Here is a 26,653-nt window from a genome sequence, read left to right as displayed (position 1 = left end):
GGGATAGTGTCCTTGCCATTCTTTGACACGCTGCTCTCCATGAGTCCTCTCCACTGTCATTGTTCTATGGCCTGGATCTTTGGTCTTGAATGTCTTGCTTCCAAAATGAAACCCACCATCTCCCTGTTCAAAAGAATTGCTATCTTCTGACTGGCAGGTTTAGTAGGTGGGCCTTTCATCCTGGGGTCCAGACCTTGGGGAAGGCTACATTGGTGGTTTGTCAAGTGCTGGATTGACGCACAAGCCTTTTTGGAAAGCGATGACTCCCAGACCTCATCAGTTTTTCCCTTCAGCCATCAAAGATTGCTATCTCCAGCACAAGGTTCTGTCTAAGGTTATCAAATAATTGCAGTGTAGACCATGGAATATAATTTTCAACTGCTGTTCAGTCCTAGTGAATAAAGAGTGAACTACAATGATTTTAACATCCCCTAAATTATAGCCTTTGCGGAACTTTTAGTGAAAATAGTTGTACTGTAAATACCTGACTTTACACGAATAATTTGATCGAGAACAAACTATAGTTTTGCCTCTGTTTCTCATTTGAATTCTTATTCGATAATGAGCATTCGAGAAAATATCATGGCCACAACATCGCCACCTCCAGGAGTAATTGTGTTCTGTGGATGACATGATCATCTCTATCCATAAACATTCAAATCAATTGCTGACTGGAGAGTTATCAGCTAAGCTCGAAGCCCGTTTGGTGTTAAGCAAAATTATATGAATTGATTTATGTATTTGGGGCATTTCTAAACTTTTTTAAAATAGTGAATTGCAGCAGACAACAACTGGATTTATAATGGCGTGAAAGTTGCAGAAAAATATGGGGTGAGATTTGCAATCAGAATTCAAGAACCCAGTACCCGGATCATTTCTGATCCCAAGCTCTTGCCGCCTTGCTTTATTTGCTAGATTCTATCTTAATGTGCAAAGCCAGAGTCCAATTAGCAGTACTCCGTGTTCTCTAGGATTGGGACCTGGTTCTGGAGTGCAATGCTCAAAGGCAGACAATGTCAATTGGGTTTGCTGTTGCCTGTTAGATTGGAGCAGGCAGGAGAGCAGAGAGCCAGCAATTTCATGGTGAAGACAAGTGAACAAATAGGCACTTGGTGTGCTCTTCAGCTTTGTACCATAACCTGTACATCTCTTTCAATTATCCTTCTTTTGCCCAAGTTCAGTGCAGCAGCAGCATCACTTTAAGGCCCCTAAAAACATACAAAATAGGAGCAGAAGTCCTCAAACCTGTAGTGCCATTTAGTCAGATCATGGCTGGCTCTTTTGTGTTGTAAATTTTGTTTCAAATTTGTTGCTAAAACTAGGATCCCGGCTCCCTTCTGTTCACTGCACCAATTCTCAATGTTGATCTCTCAAGCTCCTTTCTTATCTTCCCTTAGGTCTTTGCTGAACACATCCTTGAGACTTAGACAACACTGTGTGGAGCGGGAGGAGCATAGCAGGCCAGGCAGCATCAGAAGAGCAGGGAAGTTGACGTTTTGGGTTGGGACCCTTCTCCAGAAGGGAGCCGGGAAATAAGTAGAGAGAGAGGAGGGGTGGGGCTGGGGAAGGTAGGTAGGATGGTGATAGGTTGGATGCTGGTCAGGGGAGTGGCGATTGGTCAGCGGGAAGGGTAGGGCAGACAGATGGGGAAGAAGATGGACAGATTGCCTCCAGTCAAGGAGGCGGGATGACTGGGATGGTTGGACATTGGATGAGGCCATGTGTGGGGAGATTTTAAAACAGGTGAATTCCATGTTTTAGGCCATCGGGCTGTAGGCTCCTGAGGCGGAATATGAGGTGTTGCTCCTCCAGTTTGCGGGTGGTGTCGTTGTGGCACTGGAAGAGACCCAGGATGGACATGACACCCAGGGAGTGGGGCGGGAGGAAGAGTTAAAATGGTTGTCGAGCAGAAGGTGTTGTTGTTTGTCATGTACAGCGCACAGATGCTCTACAAAATGTTCCCAGAGTCTACGCTTGGTCTTACTGATGTAGAGGAGGTTACATTGGGAGCAACGGATACAGTAGACCAAGTTGGAGGAAGTAAAGGTGAACCCCTGCTGGAAATGAAATGTTTGCTTTGGGCCTTGAATGGGGGTGAGGTGTAAGGGCAAGTGTAGCACTTCCTGCAGATGCAGGGAAAGGTGCCGGGTGTGGTGGAGTTAGTGGGGAGTGGACGAGGGATTCGCAGAGTGAGTGGCCCCTATGAAAGGCAGATAGAGGTGGGGAGAGAAATATCTCTTTGGTTGTGGGGTCCGATTCGAAGTGGCGGGTAATGATAGGTTGGTGGGGTGGTATGTGAGGACCAGGGGAATTCTGTCTTTATTTTTGGTGGGGGAGGTGGAGGAGTTTTGAGGGCAGAAGTGTGGGAAATGCACAAGATGTGGTTGAGGACATTTTTTCCTCACCGGAGAGGGGGAAGTTGTGGTGGTCCTCTTGCAAAGAAATTTGGGAGCAGATATGGCGGAGGTGGAGGAATTTGGGAGTAAGGGATCACCATCTTGCAGGACGATGGGTGAGAGGAGATGTATCCCAGGTAGCTATGGGAGGCGGTGGGCTCAAAAGAGATGTCGGTTTTGAGGCGGTTACCAGAGCTGGAGATGGAGAGGTCCAGGAAGGGGAGGGAGGAATCAGATGGTCCAGGTGAATTTGAGTTTGAGGTGAAACATGTTAGTAAAGTTGATTAAAGTTCAAGCTCATAGTTTATCAACTCTACTAACACCTCTTCACCCCAACCTCTCATTCACCTGGACCATCTCGGATTCCTTCGTCCCTTCCTGGACCTCGCCGTCTCCATCTCTGGTAACCGCCTCAACACTAACATCTCTTTCGAGCCCACCAGCTCCCATAGCTACCTGGAACACACTGCCTCTCACTCGCCCTCCTGCAAGAATGTGATCCCTTACTCCCAATTCTTCCTCCTCCACATCTGCCACATCTGGTTCCAAATGCCTTTGTAATAGGAGGACCACAACTCCCGCTCCTCCCCCCACCCCCACCCAGTGATCAAAAATGCCCTCAACCACATCTCTTGCATTTCCCACACTTTTTTGCCCTCACATCCCCTCCCCGCAACAAAAATAAAGACAGAATCCCCCTGGTCATCACATACCACCCCACCAACCTCTGCATCCAATGTATCATTCTCCGCCACCTACAATCCAACCCTACCCCATCTACATTTCGTAGGAACCACTCTTTTTGACCTCTTTGACTCGACACAACCTGTTAATCTTCTCTCCCACCTATCTGCCCTTCCCATCCCACTGCCTGCGTGCACTCGCCTATCGCCATCCCACATACTGCCCAAACTCCATCCCTCCTCTCCCTATTTATTTCCCAGCTCGCTTCCCCATCCCCACTTCTGAAGAAGGGTCCTGACCCAAAATGTCAACTTTCCTATCTCCTGTGCTGCCTGGCTTGCTGTTATCTTCCAGCTCCACACTGTGGTATCTCTGATTCCATCTGCAGTTCTTGCTATCTCCTTGAGACTATCTTCTGTTAACTAAACTTCTTTAGTTCCCGGCCTGTATAATAATTCCATGTAAATTTATTCTGCATCTGTAGGTTCCCTTTTTGAAGTCTGCTATTATAATCTCCACCCTGCCCCCACTCATTTCATGCATTACCCTTGGTCCCTCTGTTCGTGGAAACCATTTTCTCATCTATATCTCAGCTGTGCTGCTGCCTCTTAGTCTGTGCCACTCTTCCATGCTTTTGGATCAGGTTTCAAACCATGCCACAGCACTGAAATTGCATTGATCACAGTCACAACAACATCCTTTGTGATTGTGATCAAGCTGCATTGTCCTTATGCAGCCTTTGAATTGTTTGGCCCCACACCAAGAGCCTCCTGTAATCGAGGAGATGGTGTAATGGTAATGTCACTGGATTAGTAATCATGAGACACTGACTAATGTGCTGGTGGACATCTGTCCACAGGCCACTATGGCAATTTGTAGAATTTCAAATTGAATTGAAAGCTAGTTTTGGATGTTCACCATTACTGCTATCTATTGTAGTAAAACCCATTTGTAGTAATGACTTTTTTTTAAAAGGAGGAAATCCGTCATTTTGTTAATCTGGTCTACATGCGACTTCACACCCACAATGATGTGGTTGACTCCTAATTGCTTTTTGTGGCATATCTGTCTTGACCCTTTCATTGCTTTTATGCAATCAATTGCTTGCGTAACATATAGGTGAGCTAAGACTTTCTCAAACATTGGAAAGAATGAAACCACTCTTAGCTGAATCTGAAAGGTTGTCAAATTCGACAACCTGTTTGACCCTCACTTGTGCTTCTTACTCTATACTTGGTGGGAATTTCCTATGGGAAATGCTTGGTAACACAGATAAGGAGGGGGCTGGGTCTGGGTGGGATGCACTTCTGAGGGTTGGTGTGGACCTGATGGGCCAAATGACCTGCTTCCACACTGTAGGGATTCCGATTCTATACGTTGTGCAACTCCAAGACCACCTAGTTCATCTCCATAATCTTATCCCTGATAAAACACTGGCTACGGGTAATTCTCCTTGGTGTAAGTTTCATGTGCACTTGTGGATTATTAAGCTCTTCTTTGTAAGAGTTTAGGTAAAACCTTCTGTAGTTCAGAGTTACTGTTTGGATCAGTTTATGTCACTGGAATTTTGGAAATGTTCTGTAGTTCTAAAATCTCCCTGTATTAAGACATCTTATGAAGATGTGCCTCTGCGGGGAAATTGCAGGGGGCCTTCTGTGAAGGGTGCATTTTAGTTCATGGAGAGGTTCCAAACAATTCCTTCACTGTAAATGCACAAATGCTAACGTCTGTGTGTAACAATTTCACTGAGGCACACTGCTTTTAAAAATGTTATGGTACATTGCACCTAGATAAGAATATAATCAGTGAAGATAAAACTAAATTCATTACAGCACAAAGTGTTTCATTCTGAAATAATTAAGTTTGAATTTGGAGTTGATTTGAGGTATATGCTAATAGTTTGGGGAAACTACAGATATTTACCCTCTGTTTCCCCCCCCCCCAACCAACCTTACCCACCAAATAGGCAAGAATTGACACTAAAATTCAAGTTGACATTAAAACTTAGAAATTTAGGTTTTTGATGAGAATCTTTCAAAAAGTAGGCAGTAGCCTAACTAACATTGCAATGTTAATGAAGTAGAATGCTTGAAGCATAGAAGCTATTCAGCTTGTGGAGTCCATGCTGGCTCTTTGCAAGAATGACCAGATATGTTCTTTTACCTCAACTTAAACTTAGGCCTCCATCTCACTTTGAACTGAGCTCTATACTGGCTGACCGCTGATCAGAGGCAGGAGTGGTGGTTCCACATAATAAAAATCTGCTCTTCTACTGCTCCTCACTGGTCAGGGCAGCTCACCTAAGGATTCAGAAAAAATAATTTGGCAATTGCAAGCTCATCACAAGGGTGTCCTTACCATCCACCACACTCTGTCCTCCCTCTGCTCTGCAGATTCCTTCTACCACTCCCTTAATCTTAATGCCCCATTCCTAGTAGGTGGTGCTTGGAGTTGATGCAGCTTTGTGTGCAGGGGTTCATCTTCATGGGTGCTTAGCTGTTGGACAGCAAATATCCCAACAGTGTTGTAATGAGGACCATTCCTTCCATTCCTTTTCTTTCATATTTCTACTTTTTAAAACGTTTATTCTTTCCCCTTTTTAAATTGTGTTCTAAACTAACTACATGTGGTTACTGAGGTAAATGCTTCCAAAGTCTAATAGCTGTCTGTTCAAAGACTGTTCACCACCTTGGGTTCTTCCAGTGAGAATGCTTGGCTTTTTCCCCATATTCCCCATTCATCCAGCAATGGAAACTGTATTTTACAATTTTATATTGGTAAGGTTTCACTTGGTAGCTGTCTAACTGCTGCTACTACTTGCTCCATGGAAAACCTTACTCCTCAGGGTCATTCCAACTCCATTTTTTTTGTTCCGAGGAAGGGTCACCGGACCCGAAACGTTAACTGGTTTCTCCTTCACAGATGCTGCCAGACCTGCTGAGCTTTTCCAGCAACTTTGTTTTTGTTCCTTTTTTTTTGTAATCTACTGTCCTAGTTGTCACGCTTAACCACTCAACTCCTTGTCCTCCATTTGCCAGGCTCTCTCTCTCTGTTCCCATTTCGCAATTTTCACGTCCGTACCTATAGAATGAAATAGATGACCCTTAAACCTATTGAACTGTTCCCTAGAAATACAATAGAAAAATGATGATTGCATTTAAAATTTTCCTAAGGTATTATGTGGAGTGTTTTGTGATACAGTGCGTATAATCATTGCTTCTGAGCCAGAGCTCCTAGTTTGAGTCCTACAGCAGGCCTTGCTTGTAAGGTGGCCAAACTGGTTGATAAACGATTTATAGATTTATATAGTTATGTGGGAGAGGTAAGAACATAAGGACTCTGAGTAGGCAGTTCAGCCTGTCACAGTTATGTTTTTGCATAGTAATGCTCTCCTTTTCCATTACAAAGCTTACATTATGAAATACTAGTTTATGAATATTTGTTTCCTCCCCCACATGTGATTTCATTATTGCATTATTCAGTGCTATACAGTATTACTTTGAGATTTCTAACACATTGTTTGACAAATGACACTTTGTATTAATATCCTTTTACTACTACTTGGTTTCCTTTTTTCTTCCATTTTTGCACTGTATCATACACCTTCCCTAAATGTAATATTACACAGTGGTTGAGATTTGTTAGCACAGTTAGTTGGGTGGTTAGATCTCAATGCAAAGGGACACCAATAGTGTGGATTCAATTCTCATACTAGCTGAGGTTACCATGTAGAATCTCCTTCTCAGCCCTTCCCCCTCACCTGAGACAAACTCTGATCCTCAGTTCATAGGTCACCCATATTTTATTAAACATAAGGGAAGGGAAGTGAGAACTCCGGAGGAACTGGCGTAAATTCCATTCTCTCTTTTCCTATTCTCCAACCATCTTACTCCATTCCATCCTCTACACATGACCTGATGTTTCTCCTGGTGTCCAGTACTTGACATCATCATGTGATTGGGAATCCCATTTTTGAAACATTGAAGAAAAGGAAACTTTATGTAAGGAATTGTAAATCTATATTTGCATTCTTTGTAATGCTGGCTATTACAGTTGTTACAAATTGATGTACTGAGATGCTTTATGACCTTTAGTTATTCAGGTTTCATTTTGAAAATTAACTCAGAAGGAAATCACAAACATTTAACATCATAAAATTCCTGAGCCTATTATTCATTATGTTGGACAGATAGTTGCAAACATATGGTAACAATTGATTTTGTATCCTTTCCGTTTTATACTTTAATCCTGCACTCACAGTTGGAAAGCATCTTTGTTTAAATTATTGGTTCATTTCTTTGCTATAAAGTCATTCATTGATAACCACAGCAATATTTAATTATCAGTTACCACCAAAGATTATGGAATTCAGCAATGCTGTAAGTGAAAACTGATTTTGTTTTCTTTAAGCTTGATATTTCACAAAAATAGAATTTAATTACATGACTTCTCAATATTCTATGTATTACTTAGGGAAAATGGTGATGGGGGAGGGGGTTAGAATGCAAATTTACAGTTTTAAAATTGCAGATGTTGGAGACTTTGCAGGCCTTGTTGCATAGCCAGGAGAGTTAATGTTTCAAACTGATGACTTTTAATCAAAACTGGAACAAGTTAGATTGTAACAATCTAAATATAGAGCACAGGGAAAACAAAGCGAGGAAGGATCCTTCCTTGCATTCATATGGTCACTTTCTTGACTTCTCCATCTTTGTTTCTGTAAACTCATAGTTAACTTGATTGTACATCCAGTAACTCTGCTTCCTGGGTTGAGTTAGCCAGAATGTATCCAGGGTGGGCACATGAACTTGGCACTTTTTGTTGGCTCTGACCAGTGAAACAACCTGATATACTTTGCATATATCAGAGTGAGTAGCATATATTTTAATGACTTTTGAAAAACAAAATTGCATTTCCTGAAAGCTGTTGTTGTTTAGTCTTTAGTATAATTATATAACTTTTATATAATTTCAAAGAAAATGCAGCATTTCATGTTCCTGTAAAGGTACTGATTTGTATTGTCCTGGTCATTTAGTGGGTTATTGAGGTACCTAATTTGTTTTGAGCTGTGCAGATCAGAATGGTATGAAATTTAAAATGATTTACACTGATTTCGCTTATGCTTGCTTAAAGCAAGATCAAGTTGGAGCCCTGCGATGGATGTTGGATGAGGTGGCAATAGTAGAGGGAAGAGAAATTTGGCTAGATTCTAAATTTATGATTATCTACTGAGGGAAATAAACTTACAAGCTGCAGGTGAGATCAGGGAATTAGGATTCTCTGGCCTGCTTAGCAGAGAAGCAACATTGTCTTGAGCCAGATAACCACCTTCCTGCACTATTTTGACTCTTTGGTTTCTTTTCTAGAGCCTCCTAGTTTGGTATTACATGGAGGAAAGCAGAAGCTCCTTTTAAATCTAACATTCATTCACTTCTGAGTAGGCAGCATTTGAATGTAATTATAAATTATGGGGACTGGCACAACCTCTACAGCAACCCTCTGAAATATACATCTATGAAACTTCTGCCAAAGTCTCTATGGACAAAGAAACATTCTATGTCCTTTCCACAGTCTACTTCAGGCCCACAATGCATAGGAGTTCTATGTATGGAAACTCGTTTGGAGCAACAAAGAAGAGGCTTTAGAAACAGGAGGAGTGTCAAAATGAGTGCTTTTAGGAGGGCATTCTACAGTGCAACAGTAACAACTTGCCAGTGTATTACATTTTTCTCATTTTCAGGTTGCATATGAAAATTTTAAATTTAATGCATTGAAGGTATAAGAGCACTGGGATTGATGCGCTCAAAAGAATATTTCTCAAGGAACTAGAATAAACCTTGATCCCTTCACCATAATTACATGGTCTGTAACCCTTCTAAGGTTTGCCATGTATTAGGGAGTTATTAATTCTGGAAATTGCAGCAGAACTGTTGTGTATTAGCTAGTTCTGATTATATTAATATTTACAATGCCAAGACTAATGAGTGAATGAATTAACCCTTTCTTTGTGAATTGTTAATGAGTCATGGAGCACAGAAAATGACCATTTGGACCACGTTTACCATGAGAAAATCTAACTACTTGCCCTTAATGTTCATTGCAGTTACCACTTAAAGCAATCTTGGGACCACAGTTAACCAGAAACCTAATTTGTCACACCGTATAAATACAGTGGCAGGGCCCTTAATGGGCTTTGCATATAAATTATTCAATAGGAGACACTATGATTTGGTAATGGAAAAGAAGCCATTCAGTTGTGTGTAAAAGCACGTTGCCGCAGTATTTTTAAAAAATTATGTCAGGGGTCTTGTGACAGTGGTTTTGTCCCTACCTCTGGGCCAGGAGGCATGGGTTCAGGTTTCACCTGCCCCAGAGATGTAACATTTCTGAACAAGTTGATTAAAAATTATTTTAATTCTCGCCATCACATCCTACAGGACAATTTGGAAAAGCAATAATTTTTTAAATTATCTAAACAAATACCTTGCTAATGATGCCTTCATCCTATGAATGGGTATAAAGAAATTCTATCAAAGTATCTTTCCATTTTTTATACTTACAGTAAATCTCACCCTGTTTTAAAACCTTCTATGTTCTAAAAAGACCAACTTCAGTTCCCTAGTTTATCCACACAGTGGATATTTGTGCTCATCAATACAATTCTGGTAAATCTCCTCTGAACCCTTGACAAACCCTGGCAAGATACATTTGTGTTTCATGATGCCCAGAATTAGATACAATACTCCAACTCAGGTAAAACTACTGACTTATGAACATTTACCATAAATTTCCTTCACATTTTTGACATATGGGAAGCAAGAATAGTTTGATGCTAATGTCATATTAGAACCTGTCATTGAAGCTCAGCGGTTCACTCTCCTTAATTAAGAGATCTGACTGAGAAGGCGGAATGCACTAAGAACTACTCAATGAAGAGTCAAGCAGACTGTTAGGAAATGCCCCAAAGAATACCAAAATATTCAGGCATCCTCTTGAGATGGGAAATTTGTAGGATACTTGAAAAGATTAAAAAGGCAACAGCTTCATCCAAAAAAATAGGGTCCATTGAAAACAGTGACAGGAGAGTTGATCATTGACTGGAGTAAAAGGTTGGAGAGATGGATCAATACTAACCTAAGTTATTGTCTAAGGCAGAATATTGTCTCTGAGGAAGTTCCGGATAATATTGAGTGTACCTGTCATGGCACAGTTTGGTATCTATCAATGAAGGAGTCCAGCTGTTGATTTGCTTGTCACGGACAAAACTCTAGATACTGATGTTATACTGCTGGAACTCTTCAACTAAGGAAAACAACCACTGCATCAGAATCGGCACAGTTTTTTTTTCTGTTTCTGCTTGAGGGAGGGGACTGTCCTCCATAATAGCCATGATGATGTTAAAATTGTGACCCTGTATATAAACTATCTGACTGCATTGATTGCAACAATTAGAATAGAATAGAAATTTATTGTCACATGTATTTTTATTTGAAAAATACAGTGAAGTTTTTATAAGCAGCCCCACCATGGTGCCTACATCATTAACAGAAGTCAGACATAATTTTAAAAACGAGTAAAATTAAGACTGAGTTCATCACAGTTCAGTTAACAGCTCCTGGGCTTGGGAAAAGTCGATTTAAGGAATGGTGGGATATCCTGGATATGCAGCCAGGATGAGACCATGACGCTAGGCCACTGGAATACTGGGCCAGACGCCTCCACTGAAGACTGCCATGCCTGGCTGAGACTGTCCGCCTTTGGCTTCCAAGTATTCTAGTGGACAGGCAAAGAAAACCTTCGATGGGGATGAGACTTCCTGGGCAACTGCCAGGCTGGGCCAAGACCACCACCTTCTCCTTCAGGCGTCCAGGCCTAGCTACAGACCTGAAACCTCAGCCTATTCAGTGGTGAGCACCAGTTGTCCCTACTGGACAACATGCGAAAGGTATTTGCCCATGTTGACGTTCTTACTCAGATCCTGGCTGGATGCATCTATTGTTAATCCCTGTGTGGTTTCAGAACTGCAAGAGAATTGCTGTGAACGTAGGCAATTAAAATGTACTGCCTTGATCAGCCTTATCAAGGCATTCAACCATGTGAGGTGGCATGGTTTGTTTAAGCTGCTGAACAAATTGGGTGTTTATTGAAGCTGCTCAGTGTGAACTCTTTCCACAATAACATGAGTACCTTTAGCAATGGCACGGAGTGTAGAACCATGAGATTCCTAGTACAGCCAGACACTGTTGTGTTCTGGCATTACTGGTCTTTTTAGCATATTTTTTCTCCTCTTCTTTAGTGCTGTCAAATGCTTTGCAGGTAGCTACTTACTTACACCAGAGCTGTGTCAGAAGGCTGTTCCACCTTGCTCGCCTGAAATCCTAGACAAAGATGTTCCATGTCCTCGTCGGACATTTGTTTTAAGTTGGTGATGCTGCATGAACATTCATTCAGCAGTAAATGAACCAGCATCGAGATGGTTAGCATATAGTCCAGGACATTCCAAAACACGCTTAACATTGCTGTGGAGGTTCATAGCTACATATACCTTGGCTCCACAATCCTTAGCAATCACTTGATGCTGTAATCCATAAACACAGAGCAAACATTGCAACTATTATGTCCCAACTCGGTAACGGTGTGAAATGACTGCAGCCTGATGAAGAACGCCAAACTCTGCAACTGCATTCTTTGTAATGAAGTGCACTGTGGTGAGATCCTGGGCAACAAATACTCGACAAGAGGTTGAACATTTTCAACCTTCACTGTATCAGACATAGTCTTGCTATCTTCTGGCAGGACAGGGTCACTAACCCAGAGGTCCTGGAGCATGCTGACTATCAGTGTCCACTCACTGCTGTCCAACCACATCTGTGCAGGCTCTGCTATACTTACCAGAAGAATGATGGCCATATTCTCAAGGACCTTTTTCATGTGTAGTATTCTGGCCACTATAACAAGACCTCCCTGAGTGTCCATTATTCTGCTACGAAGGCCTGCAAGTGGAACTAAAGCAATATAAAATGGCAAATATTGACACTGATAACTGGGAGACACAGTTGCTGATGGTCATGACCTTTGGAGACTGTCTTCAGAAGCATTAGAAAAGGTGAGCAAGAAAGAAAATGTCAGTTAGCTGTGAAGAGGGTGCAGAGAAAACCAGAGGCCAGCAAACCCTGCATTTTACCACTGTCTTCCTCGATAGTAAAATGAGCATAGACTGCCATGCTTGAGTGGGGCTCCTGAGCTACACCAAACAATGCTTAACATTGTTTGAAACATGTAGTCAAATCAATCATCTTATAAGATGAAGGCATTGTTTCCATATCGCCTCCTTTCAAAAACACTGAGCATCTTCACCTTTGACCCTTTATGGTATTTTCCATCACTGCTGTGACCCTAATGGTATTGAGATCACTTTTCTCAATGTTTTCCCATTGAACGTGTGCTAGTTTTTGTCTGTAGTTTTTATTTTGTGCTAGTGTGTCTAGTTTTTCTAAAACTAGATCTAGCATTACTTCCTCCCTCATTGGGCTTGAACATCCCAATGAAGGATGTTCTCTGTACACTTCAGGAGTTCCTTCCTCTTCATGTTGATTACATTGCCTCAACCCCCATATTTTTAAGGATATGCTGCCGATTATTACTACAGTTTCTTCATGGTCCTTTTGAGACATAGTCTGATGATGGAAGGTCGTACCAACAGTGCAATCAAGCAACACCTGATCAGTGATGCCCAATTTGGGTTCCACCAGGGATACTCTGCTCCTGACCCGTTACAGCTTTGGTTCAAACATGGACAAGAGGGCTGAATTCCAGAGGTGAAGTGAGTGACAGCTCTTGACATTAAGACCCATTTGACTGAATGTGGCATCAAGGAGCCCTTGCAAAACTGGAATCAATAAGAAGGGGGCAAGTTGGCATACTGCACACCAAGATGTCAGTCTAACACCTGACAGCATGCCCCAGTCATCTGCACAAGTATTCAAACAAATGTCCATGTTGGAAACTGGGTGAGGGTTAGTCGGCAGTCCAGTCAAGGGGGTTGGCTGTCAGTCGGGGGCCTCGATACAGTAGGTCACACAGTCCACTGGCTTGACGGTGGTCAGTAATCAACTTGGAATGCCTGTGGTCAGGGAACTGGCTGGCTGCAGTCCAGGGAGAGGGCAAACACTCTTGTTCTGTAGGGCCAATACCAGCAGTCAGAGGAATCACATAACATTGGGGAGCTACAAAGACTGTGGTCAGGATTTAGTGGGTCATGTCCTAGGGGCTGCTGGTAGATGTCACTCAGGGAGGCCTTGGGCAAATACAGTCCTTTGAAGTCTGCCTATTGATCATTAAAGAGGATGCAAGGGGGAAACTCCTGGAGGCAGCGGTGGGAATCACTGCCAGTAGGGGTGGGGGAAGCAGAGGCAATTGTGGACATAGGAATAAGAACGCTGGTGGGAAAACTCAAGGTGTGTTGGGGGACATGCAGAACAGCATCAGAGAGGCATGGGTAACTGGGAGGTGGGTCCTCCCCTCCTTCCTGGGTCCTCCACAGTAGGGAGCATGGAGGAGCAGCATGGGCATTGTTAAGGTGTAATATTGGGGTTTAGGGAGAAGTGAGGACAGTTGGAAGCAACATTCAATGTGGTGGATCTTCATATTGGGTGGCTGGGTGGAAATATGATGTCAGGGTATATAATAAGACCTTAAAGACTTTAAAAATAGGAACGGGAGTAGGCCATTCAGCCCTTTTGAGTCTGATCCACAATTCATTAGAATCATGGCTGATCCCACATTCCTCACTTCCTCTTCCTCTTGCCTGTGTTTTCCCTGTAACTCTTAGATTCTTGATCAGTAGAGGAATTATCTGTCTTGGCCTTAAATATACTCAAGGACTCTGCCCCCACAGCTCTCTGTAGCAAGGAGTACCTAAAACACTCAACCCTGAGAAGAACTCCTTCATCAGAATTGATGCCCTTTTATTTGGAGGGGGGAGGTATGGTGGGGGTGGGTGTGTTAACTTGGGGTCTGGTGCTGACTGATCAACTGTGAGCTATGTTCCTGCTATCATTTGCTGTTCTGTCGATTAAACAATGCAATTAAAATTTAGTTGGGACAGCATCCAAGTCTCTGTTACTTTGGTTGAAAGTGTTGAATCTAAGTCTGTTCAATGTTTGGAAATTGAAAGGACTTGTACATGAAGCATGGGTTTGTAAACACCAGTTAAGTCATTTGCAAACATTTCTTCACACATATGCGATGCATACAAAATGACCATTCTTAAGTTTCAGGTGTTGCTTGTGTAGTGCAGACAGCATGTATTATGGCGGTGTGCTATGCTCTGCACAGTTGGTGCAGGAAATGATGACATGATGGATATTGAGGAGCCCAGTGAACAGGGGAAAGATGAGGACATTTGAGTTGGAGCAACCTCTCCTTTGTGGATGATAATGGTGAGCTGCATCAAGTGCTACAGCCAGAAGAACCTGATTGGCACCCAGCTCTAGTAGGTGTGAGCTGGGTGCAGAAGCCCATCATGGACATCAAGGTCAAGGTGCCAACATTTGGTTTGTGTTATGGGTGCAAATATCAACCTGCATTTGCTTCTTTTATGTTCCCTTTTGCTGGCTGTTGACAAGATTTCTTTGGACTTATCTGAATGCTTGATTGTTCAGTAAGGGAACAGCACCTGCATTTGGTCATTGTATGTGAATTCTGGCCACTGGAGACAGTAGCAGGGCCTTGCAGAGCATTTCAATGGAATATATCGAAGAACCTGTGGCCTGGTGGTTAAATGGTGACTACTAGAGAATTGGGGTAGTATGTGTGAGGCAGTGTCAGCCATGCCGGCTATGCGCTGAGAGTGGTGTGGCTTTGTGCCTACTGAAAGGAGCAGTGCAGGTGTGCCAACGCTCGTCCGGATGCACAATGGCCTTTCAGGCATAGTGCGGGTGCAAGGACTCCTGTTTTTTTTTTCATGGAGTTGTTCTGGGAATAGTGTGTGGTAAAATGGGACTAGAATTGGACATGAGGGATGCTGTTGGGGTAAGGTAGGTATTTAATGAGGTGTGCTGGGCAAGATACATTGGGAAGTTTCACTCCACCTCATGGCAGGAATCCGTCCAAAAAAGCTTGATACAATTTGCACTTGGCCAATAAATTCTAAAATCAGCCTTTTGTATCTGTTTTAAAGACAGATTTGCTTTATTTATAACATATATAATACTACACGTTTATGACACTTTGCAAATAGATTTGTGCATCAAATTTCATCAGAAGGCTTGTAGACCAGCTAGTAACCCTAATGAGACTCCTTTTTATCCCTGGCAAATCTGTTTTCCTGCCAATTAGCTATTAAAAGTGTATGTTGAATTTCTGAAGCATTACTCTGCTATCCAATCCCAAAACCATTTACTTTTGTTATTTGGAATTGTTTTAATGCCATCAAATTTAAATGTTTTGAAAACCAACACTTTTTTTATTTTTCTCCCCAGTTAAACTACAACTGCAGGCAGAAGCTATTGGAGTAATATCAATCAAGGGAATCTGTGCTAACCGTTTTCTTGCTATGAATGAAGATGGCAAGTTGTATGGCTCAGTAAGTGGAATTATTTTGAAATCTTATTTACAATGTTTCTGTTTGTGGGTGTTCTTTTGAACCATGCATTTATGCCTTTTATGTGATCACACTGAATGTGCTGGCCTGTGTCTATACCATTTTGACTTGGATGACTCAAGCACAGCGAACTGAACCTGATGTACGGTCAGCTGGAGTCTTAAGGATATTTTCTATTTTTTTAAAAAAAAAACTCATTAAAACAGGATATATTTTAGACCATTTAAAAACCCAGATATTGTTTGCTAAGCAGATCTAGGTGTATAGATAAAGAAAAAATGGCGTTTTTAGTTCAAAGGCAGTCCCAGTGAATAAAGGAAGTCAAAAATTGGCCTCCCCTTAGCTGTTGCATCAGTAGAGCTTTAATTAACAATATTTTAAAGTAATTTTATAACAAATTTTGTTTTGAAAATTATAAATCCCAAAATAAGTCCTAATTAGCTGTTGTCTGCTTATTTTAAAATGCGGACCAACATGTAAATTTTTCAAAGAGAGAGAGACATTTTAAATAGTTGGCAACAGTTAATGTCTTCATTTGCTTCTTCATTTGAGTATTGCCAGTCTTTTTTTTTTGTTTTTAATTAAATGGAACAAAATATTAAATCTGTTCTAATATGCTACATAAGGAAATGATATCAATTTATCTAGAAAGCAGACTGCAGATATCTTTATAGTAAAAGTTCCATGTATCTCCTTCTGTTAACATTGTAGATTCAACAGTTCTCATACTTTTTTTTTACAATATCTTTGGTCAGTCTTGGTACAGCTCTCCTGAGTTGAGAAGGCTGTGTGTCAAGCTTTACTCCAGAGACTATAATCTGAAGTGACGTTTTGGTGCGGTATCGAGAGAGTGCATTTGATAAATAGGAAATTCTCCCAATGTCCTGGCCAATATTTATTGCTGAACCAATATGTCTTGAAACAAAGCAGATTATCTCAATGTTTGAGAGCTTGCTATATGCAAATTGGCTAGTGAATTTCCCAACTTTACAGTAATTATTGTAAAACTGAAGTCTTGAAACAATGAAAGATGCTTGATGAAGATAGTTTTTCATTCTTTAAAATGACCACTTTGTACATCAAACTATTTTATAAAATGCTAGCTCTGTAGACAGCCATCCATATACTCTGTTTCATTTTAAGGTTGTTTTTGTGAAATATTTGCTGAAACGTAGTCTGATTTGGATTAGTTGATATCAGTGCAAATGCTTGAATGCCATGTAATGATAGTGACACTGATTTTCCCCTTTTTTGTCCAGGCAGTCTTTTAACCACATCTTCAAGAGAATATCTTCTAATGTATTATTTTCTATTGCCTCTGCCAGCCACTTCTATATTCTTATTAAAATTAGTAAGCCAATATAAAAAGCAGTTTAGTGCTCTAAGACAGTGCATGCTGAGACTGCTCTGATTATTTTCAGCTTAGTCTTTCATAAATAAGTGAAAGTTGAGAACTCCCCTTCATTGTTCTGACTTGTGTTTGAGCCCATATCCCAGAGGTGAAAAACAATAGATTTTGTTTTTGTCATCCAGTGCCTTAACTTGTGTACTACAAATTCAGTTTTACCTCCTTCTGTTTGCTTGTTAAACAATTTGTTATCCATGCTCCTCAGTATTATAAAACAATTTTTCACTAATATTCATTTGTGCTCTTTTATGATCTGTTTACTTTTTTGTTCTGACTGTAAAGGACCATAAAAGCAATGTCAGTTTCATTTGACCTGCAGTATCAGTCTGAGAAGTAGGCTTGCATAGCTTCACAATAAACTAAATTTATCATTCATATGTGGCTTAGCTATTAAAAATGTGTTTGCTGAATGAAAGTGGTAGAGGGTAGTCAGAAGTCTAGCTCTTATGTGGAGGGAGTTAAAGGCGCAGTCAGAAGCTGTCTGTCTGAGAGGATGGATGGTGAGAAACTTTGGGTTGGTCGGCTGATGGGAATATTCCTGAGTTTCCAGACACGTGGGCAGTGCTGGCAAGGTATTTAAACCTTCCGTTCCTTTAGCTGTTGGGAAACTAGCTGATCAGTGGTAAAACTTCTTTAAAGATAAAAAGGCATGCAAACTCATTCAAAAGCTTTTAAATGAGGGACCTAATTCCTGCAAATGGATTGATAACCTGTCCACCCCTTTCCTTTATTAAGTGGACAAGTTCCAGATGGGTTAGATTCAGGTTTCATAATTTTAAGCACTTTTTTGATCCACTTGACCTGAAAACCACATTTTTTTTTCTTTTTGGGAGGTCAGCCTGAGCTCTCTATTTATCAAACCAAAGATCCCAAATACTTTTCTGTTTAATGGCCTTATTAATGTGTCCTTACACCTTTTTTGAAGGTTTATGTATGTCACCGTCCATTGCACTTCGTTTCAGCATGCATGTGGTAATCACAGACTAGACTGCCAAATTGATGTTGGTCTAGCCAGGGACTCATAACCCTTCCTTTTTTCTGAAAAAAAAGTGGATAAAGTGAGAGATTCCAGCTATGTAGTAATGGAACAAAGCCACTAGATTCCAGTTTTGAACAAGCCACAATAAACTTTACTACACTAAGTGCTGAATTGCCTATTTTTAGGATAAGTTTATTTTTGGGGAGTTTCATGGTAGGTTTCCTTTCAACGCTCACAGCAACTTTTCTTCCACTATAGTCTGCTACTCACCTCCATGAATTATGCATTTGGGCTCTACTGCCAAAGGTAAGGGGTGGACGTGCTCACCGCTTCTGGGACCTTCCATCATTCACATCAATGGCAGCACATTTAAACTCGCCACTTCAATTGGTGCAAGCCAGGAACTGGCCCCTACATTGCTTGATGTTTATCATGTAGGGCATTGCCCCAGGCAGGAATGGAAGCAGGCATCTTGCTTCAGAAAGAAGGACCTGGAAGAGGTGGTGGAGAGGAGAGCCATCCTTTTCCTAAGCTCTGCCAGTACCACTAGATACAGCCAGCCTTAACATACATAAAGCCCTAGGTTATTAACTTTCCTTGGAACAAATCAGATGCACAGCAGGGTTGAAGGCAGCTGATGATTTTGAGTTCCGCATGGGTCATCTCTCTCTGCCATTAGACAGTAACATCCTTGTCTCCACTCCAATGGCTTTTGGTCACTTCTCCCAGACTCCTTCCATCCTCTGCTTTTCCTGCTCTGAGAACAGCCATAAAACACATCCTGTGCAGATGCATGAGATGGGTTGATGTTTCTACAATGCTCCTGTCAATCGCTGTGTACTCAAAGTGCATTAGTCAAGTGCTGAAGTTTATTAAAAGTTAGTTTGAGATCGCAGAACATAAGAACAGGCGTAGGCCATTCAGCCTGTTGAACCCGCCCCGCCATTCAATACAGTCACGATTGATTGAACATTTCAATGCCTTTTACTTACTCTCTCTCTAACCCTGCCCACAGGTATATAGGCAGTCTGAAATCTATCAGTTTCTGCCTTGGACATTGGACATTCATAGCCCTCTATGGTTGAAAATTTCCAAAGGTTCACAATCTTCTGAGTAAACAGTCTGAGATAAGGAGAAATTAAGTTGTCTCATTTCTTTTTAAATTGTGCCCCCAGGTTTTAGATTAATAATCTTGCTTGCAGCTACCCTGTTTATCCCTTTTAAATATTTTGTAGGTTTCAATGAAATTGTCACTCATTCTTAAAAAATCTAGAGAATACAAGCCTAATTTGCCTGATCTCTCAACATCCTGAGAACAAGTCAGCTGAAAATTTATTGCACTCTGGCAATAATATCTTTCCTGAAATAGTCTAAAACTGCTCACAGTATTCTAGGTGCGGTCTAACCAAGCTCTTGTACAGTTGAAAGACAACTTCAGTTATAATATGGTGAGGCTTGTGTTTTGCCGATTATTGACTTCTGTAAACGATGGCTGGACGGGAATGATGTCCATGGAGTTTGTAATGTGATGGTGAATGGACCTTTTACAATGAGGGCCCAAAGAAACAAATTATGAGCCAGGTGACCACTTTGACAATTGGCACCATCTGGTTCCTCGCCTGTGGATGGGAGAATGTGAGGTGCATGTAAATGAGGCAAGATCAATCAATAATGGGATGCAAATGCTTGGAAATAAGGTAGTTGCTGCTTAACTGGCAACATTCAGAACTCGAGGGCAAAATTCAAATTTTTCTCCATGTTGAGAATCTGATTTTGGATTTTGCCATGTTTTTCGAACTTCCTTGGCATTGCCATGCTGGGCTGGGAAAATTCTGCCTGAAAGAAAAGTTAAAGGTAAATTAATTTAAACTATTTATGCAATTTCTATTTTAACATCCAGAACTAACATAAGGTAAATATGGATATCAAAGCAAATCAAATAGTAAATACGGTCAAGAGTAATCTCTCAGATTCCTTAGCAATATTGTGAGTCATCAAATCTCATTAAAAATTTTACTAGAGATTCCAATTTCTTTCTTTCAAAGACCTAACTGCAGAACGTCCTCAGAAACCACTCTGTCACAGACTGCATTAGTAACTGCCCAAAATATTCTTCAGAAAATGCTCTGCTACTCTAAATTCTAGAAACTGCATTCTAGTACTGTCACAGACAGAATCCCAGCTGTTCTGTAGACAGCTTCATGCTGGTAATTTCGCTGAGCTTCAATGTGTCTCACCTGCAGAAAGCAAATACTGTTTCTGGGCTTCCTTCACCTTTGTGCACACAGCTTCTTCTGAACCTCTGCATGTCTAAGGGCTGTTTTGGATGCCTAACCCCAGCACTTAACTGCATTTCTTGGCTCCTTGAACTACTTCTGAGACTAACTTGCTTGAGGCCTGCTACTGCAGTACTATTTTTTTTAAGGATAGAGATCCTTTTCCCTTTTAAATATTTAATTGACACCGCAAAGGTTTCTTTCTGTCTGCATCTAACTGACTAAAACTGAGTATTTACTAAACCTTGAACTGTTCTGAGTGGCCTGTTCAAAGCCTTGCAACAAACCCTGCCTCTATTGCATGGAAAGATTGAAGTTTGCAATTCAACAGTCCAATTCAGCAATCTCTTTAGAACTGCTTATTCTTTGAATGTTACAATTGATCAATCAGATTAGATGAATTCAACAAAAATCGTCACAGCATTTATTTATGTTGCCACCTTAGTTCGCTATCCAAATTTCATCTACTGTTATCTTCTTTATTTCAACAGACTCTTGTAACATCAGAAAATGTGGCATTCCTTTTGAGAATTGAATTAAACTCTGAAAATAACTATATTACTGTGAAGTCAAGAGCCAGATGATTTAAGAAGCTGCCTATTTGATTTGATTGCCAACTGCTTATTGGGTTTAGACTCAATTGAAACCAGGTTTTTGTTTGACTTTTTAACAAATCTCCTTTTCAAGTATAAATGTCCTATTATGTTAATTTAAAAACGGTTTGTTTATTGTCATGTTGCTGGATGTTTGGGTGGTACTCCCACGGATATTCATTTGACTTTTTTTGTGTTGATGGCTTGTTATCATGAGTAATATATCCTTCAGAGGTATCAAGTTTGCAGCTGGGTTAAGCTTATTCCAAACAAATGAACTCATTTCTCTTCAACAGTACTTTGATAGTACAAACTAGAGAACTGTTCTGGAATTTCTTATTGTTAAAGTCAATGTCGTTTTGATTGATGCATCCACCTCTGGGTTTTTTTTTTGCACACCCCCACCCCAAAAGTTACATTTGTGTATGTGAGGAGGTGAGAATTTTGCGGCATTTGTGTGCTGTCTACGACCTGATGCTGATGTTGCCCTTACTAAAGTGGAGGATGCAATAGGAGAGTTTAGTTGTTGCAATATGAATAATGGAACATGGTGAAAAGTGGGAGAAAGACTGATACATGAAATTTAAATGATACAAAAGATTAATTTCATTATCAAATAGATAAAGGAAAATTGGACCAATATATCAAAGAAAATTTGTTAAATGTGATGAGTAGACTGAATGGTGAGTTAAGTTGACACACCCCTTCAGCTTTTGGATCTGGGTTTGTTGTGTCAGCTGCATTATCAGTGGGTTAGCACTCTTGCTTCTGAGTTCCAAGATTCTAGAATCAAGATAGAAATTCCAATGCAGAACTAAGGGAGCCCTGCACTGTTGGAGGTGTCTTCTTTTAGATGCAATATTAAACTATCTGACCCACCTGGCCACTCTGGTTGTTTTAAAAAAAATCCATGGGACTGTTTTGAAGAGGAGCAGGGGAGGTATCGCTCGTGTCCTGGTCAACATCATTTAAAACAATTATCTGGTTAGTATTTCATTGCTGTTTATGGGAGTTTACTGTGTTTATATTCTCTGCATTTCCTACATTGCAGCAGTGACCTCACTTCAAAAATATGTCATTGGCTGTAAAGAATTCTGACATGTCCAGTGGCCATCAAAATCACTATATACATGCAAATCTAGGGGAGGAGGTGGCACAGTGGTTATGTCAGAGCACAATAGTTGAGAGCCACAGCTAACGTTCTGGGGGTCTTCGGTGCAAAAACCTCTGGCTGAGGGTGAAATTTTAAATTTAAATAAAAAGCTAGCCTTATGACAGCTATGTAATCACTATCAACAGGGGTCTTTTGTGATGCAGTGGTATTGCAGTAAGGCCAGAAATTCTGGATTTAAGTCCCACTTGCTCTAGAGGTGTATTTATGACATGTTGATTTTTAAAAAAAAAAAACTAGAAATATAAATCATGCTTTATTAATATTTGTGTTAAAACTAAATGTGTTTCTAATTGACAGTTTTAGTTCCGGTATACCCTGAAGGCTCAGGAATTAAATGCAGCACGTGTGATTGAGCTGTTAACTAGGAACGTACTTGAGGTTGGTTGATCTAATCTAAATTTTTTTGATAAAAGCTGGAGAAATTTTGGGGAAGTAAAATTTTCATAGCTAGGGAAAAGAATGACTGACTGACCTATCAGAGAGAAACAGTGTTAGTTTGTACAAGCAGCTATTGAAGGATCAGTTTTGAATTTATGCATTATATCCTCTTTCTATTTTGTACGACTGAAGAGCATTTGGTGTTGACAGCTGATTGTAAATTGCTACCTGCACTGGCATCACTTAACATTCAACATTTTCCAAATTCTGAGGACAAGGGAGAAAGAAGTTAAATCATAAATCATAAAATCCCTACAGTGCATATAGAGGCCGAAAAGCAAAAGGAACATTAGGAAATAACATTTTTAAAATCAGTTTATTTTGGGAGAGGGTTGTCTATGAAAAAAAATTTGCTTTATTTAACTGTTGTGGTATTCAAAGTTATACACAGTCTTTCTGCCAGTTTGTTAGAGGATACTTTGGGTCAGATAGCAGTTTAATACTAATCCATCAATATTTATTTTTCATAAATATGAATAAACAGTTTGATTCATAACTTATTCCTTTTTCTAAATGTCTAATGTAAAGTTAATTGAAGAATTATTTGATATTTTTATGTTCCTTCTTAACATTCCATTTAAATTTTATAACATGACCATTAGTTTTGAGAACAACAAAATATGGGATATGTCAGAGCAGTGTGCACATTCTTTTTGAAGTATAACACTGCAGCTATCCCAAAAGTTTAGATTAACAACTATGGAAAATAAGTAAGGGAATTAACAAAATTGATTTTGCTTTTTCAAAGGAACTTTTTTTTTTTTGAAAATGTATTTTTCTTTCATCAGTTTCACTCCTCCTCATTCCACATTTCCCTATGTCTTCAGTTCCCCCGGATTACAGCCAGGAACTACTAACTACTGTAAATTTAACCATTGGGATCCACCTAAATTGTTCCTCTATTTCCTGCCAAACAGCCAGTCAATTTGACAGACTTGCCCACTGCTGGGTGGTGGAAGGCATGAGACTTCGGCATGGTCCTCCAGTAATTGAGTGGTTTTTTTATTTCTGTTTGTTGATAAATAGAGATAATGGAGGATATTGGATTGGATCTGGAGACAGATGGTGGTGTTGGGAGGTGAATGGGAAGCGAATAGATGATGACAGCAGAATCTGGAGAAGTCAATGCACCTCTTGGCCCATAATGGGTGTTGTAAAATCCACTATATTCCAGAGGAGGCAGCTTCACCCCTCCATTTCCTGAGTCTTGGGAAATCTGGCAGTTAAATTTAAATCATGTCCCATTGGCACATCATTGCATTCTATTTGACAGCAGCAAAACAGGCATTGATGAATTTTCCCTTGGATGGATGGATGGATGGGACAGACGGACGGTGTCCCTACGCCCGTCCCCGACGGTACGGCCTCGCACGTCCGTTCCTGTAAGCGTTGCTCCGGCGTCAGCTGTAAATACTATTTATGTACCATAAACCTATAGCTATCGTAATTTGTATAGATGGCCTCCCCAGCTGATGGTTGTTTGAAATCCGCCATTCCTTCTCACTTCAAGCTTGGGGTTTGATGACTAGTCATGTCGATCATGATGTTTGTCATCTGTATTTTCTCCCTCCCACTCTCTTTCCCTGATTAATGAGCATCAAGGTCAACTCTAGTATCTCTGTTCCAGTTCCAAAAATTGAACTCAGCGAGGGCTGAAAATGGAACCTTCCTGATTTATACAGCTGTGCTATTAACTGGATCAGTGCCTCCAGAATGTTGGGAGAATCCAAATAGGCTGTTATTTTTATGGAGAATGTTTCCTCTCAGTCACTTCCACATGTCACCCTGTCGCCTTTCAACCAGAGTAGTAGTTTCCACTTTCTGATAGTTTAAAATGTCTAGGGAACCACAGCCTGTTCCAAACCAGAAAGGTATATCATTTATGTTGACTGAATTTATAAAAAAAAAAAAAAAAATTCTCATGGGATGTATTACTGGCAATATCAGGATTTGTTGCCCGTTACTCTTGAGAAGGTGGTGGCGAGCTGACTTCTTAAACTACTACATTCCTGTTATAGGTTCACCCACTGTTCTATTAAGAAGGTCTCCATAAATCTGATAATAAATAAAAGGATTGGCTCACCATCATTGACAGTTTCCCTTATGTTATGAATCTATATTCCAATAAGGAGCAATTGAACAATCTCTAGTTTTGCCTTAATTACACCCAGTAATTATTTTGCAGAAATACCTTCTCTGTAGAATCATCTACTTCCACAGTGTAGGAATTCTGCCATTCGGCCCATCGCGTCCACACACTCCCTCAGAGCATCCCACTCAAACCCATCCCTGTAACTCTGCGTTTCCCATGGCTAATCCATCTAGCCTGCACATTCCTGGACACTATGGGCAATGTGACATGGCTAATCTACCTAACCTGCACATCTTTGGACTGTGGGAGGAAACTGGAGCACCCAGAGGAAACCCATGTAGACACTGGGAGAATGCTCAAACCCCACACTTGGTAGTCTAAGGATACAATTGGTTGATCTGTGGCACTGTGAAGCAGCTGTGCTAACCACAGAGCCAACGTGCTGCCATCTTTTCAGTAAGATGAGGTTTAAAACAGGTTTATAAATCTTGAAAACCTCAATCAGACCTCAGCTGCCTTCTCTCAAAGGAGAACAGTCCCATCTTGCACAATCTGTCTTCAGCTGACATTTTTCATACCTGGAGCCATTCTAATAAATTAGTTCTGTGCTCTTGCAAGTGCATTTGCATCTTTCATATAATGTGGTGCTCACAACTACACAATCCAACTATCCCATTCCCAACAGTCCACTCTTGATCATCAAGAAAGTGATGGAAGGTGTCATCAAAGGTACTGTCACATAGCACTTCTCAGCAATAGCCTGCTCACTAGCACCCAGCTTGGATTCCAATAGGGCTACTCGGCTCTTGATCTCATTACGGCCTTGATTCAAACATGGACAAAAGTGCTGCATTCCAGAGGTGAAGTAAGTATCACAGCCCTTGATATAAAGGCCTCATTTGACGAAGTGTATGATCAAGATGACTTAGCGAAACTAGAGTCAGTGCAAATCGGGGGCAAACTCTCCAATGGTTGGAGTTATATTTTTAACGCACATAGTAAGATGGTTGTGGTTATTGGAGGTTAGTAACCTCAGCTCCAGGACATCTCTGCAGGAGTTCCTCAGCGTAGTGTCTTAGGCCCAAGCATCTTCAGCTGCTTTATCAATGGCCTTTCCTTCATTGAGGTTAGAAGTCTGGATATGCAATCATTGGCAAATCATGTTCAGCACCATTCGTGACTTCTCCGATTATTGAAGCAGTCCATTTTCAAATGCATCAAGATCTAGACAATATCCAGGCTTGGGCTGAAAAGTAGCAAGTAACATTTGTGCCATACACGTGCTAAGCAATGGCTATCTCCAATCGGAAACAATCAAGTGGCGTTATCATTACTAAATCCCCCACTATATTACAAGCCTGGCAATTACCATTGACCAGAAACTCCAATGGGCTCACATTACAAATTCAATGCCTACATGAGCAGGTCAAAGACTAAGAATACTGCAGTAAGTGTCTCCCTTCTTGACTCCTTGAAACCTGTCCACAATCTACAAGGCACAAGTCAAGAGTGTGATGGAATACTCCCTGCTTGCTGGGATGAGTGCAGATCTAACAACACTCCACTCCTAACATTAACAACATTGAAACGGCATTTAGACGAATACATGAATAGGAAAAGTTAAGAAGGATATGGGCCAAGTGCAGAGAAATGGGGTTAGCATGGATGGACGTTTTGTTTGGCATGGACCAGTTTGGGCTGAAGGGCCTGTCAGTGTTGTAGGACTCTATGACTTTAAGCTTGATACTGTCCAAGGCAGAGCAGCCTGCTAGATTGCTACCACATCCACTCCCTCCACCACTGACACTCTGTAGCAGCAGTGTATACTGTGTACAAGCTGCACTCTGAAAGGTCCTTAGGCAGCATCTTCCAAACCCATGACCATGATCGAGAAAGACAAGGGTATGTGGGTATATATGGGTACACCATTGATTGCAAGTTCCTTCCAACCCATTCTTAATTGGAAGTGTATTGCCATTCCTTCGCTGTAACTGGTTCAAGATCCTGGA

The 26,653-nt window shown here is 40.9% G+C and overlaps 2 protein-coding genes across 2 annotated transcripts in view; one reads left to right on the top strand and one right to left on the bottom strand.

Annotated features, from left to right (window-relative positions):
• The window catches only part of fgf2 (fibroblast growth factor 2), an 81,425-nt gene that overhangs the window by 26,977 nt on the left and 27,795 nt on the right, over positions 1 to 26,653 (top strand). The window contains exon 2 of the mRNA XM_048605389.1: positions 15,563 to 15,666. Within this exon, the coding sequence (XP_048461346.1) occupies positions 15,563 to 15,666 (104 nt within the window). The remainder of the gene's footprint in view (positions 1 to 15,562; positions 15,667 to 26,653) is intronic.
• Positions 17,412 to 26,653, bottom strand: part of nudt6 (nudix (nucleoside diphosphate linked moiety X)-type motif 6) — a 141,399-nt gene continuing 132,157 nt past the window's right edge. Inside the window, exon 6 of the mRNA XM_048605356.1 lies at positions 17,412 to 19,907. Within this exon, the coding sequence (XP_048461313.1) occupies positions 19,794 to 19,907 (114 nt within the window). The 3' untranslated portion in view covers positions 17,412 to 19,793. The remainder of the gene's footprint in view (positions 19,908 to 26,653) is intronic.

This window comes from Rhincodon typus, chromosome 1 (genome assembly GCF_021869965.1).
Source record: "Rhincodon typus isolate 14 chromosome 1, sRhiTyp1.1, whole genome shotgun sequence".
In the NCBI taxonomy this organism is placed as follows: Eukaryota; Metazoa; Chordata; class Chondrichthyes; order Orectolobiformes; family Rhincodontidae; genus Rhincodon; species Rhincodon typus.
The sequence above is the reverse complement of the archived record's forward strand: the minus strand, read 5'-3'. Positions and strand labels throughout refer to the sequence as shown.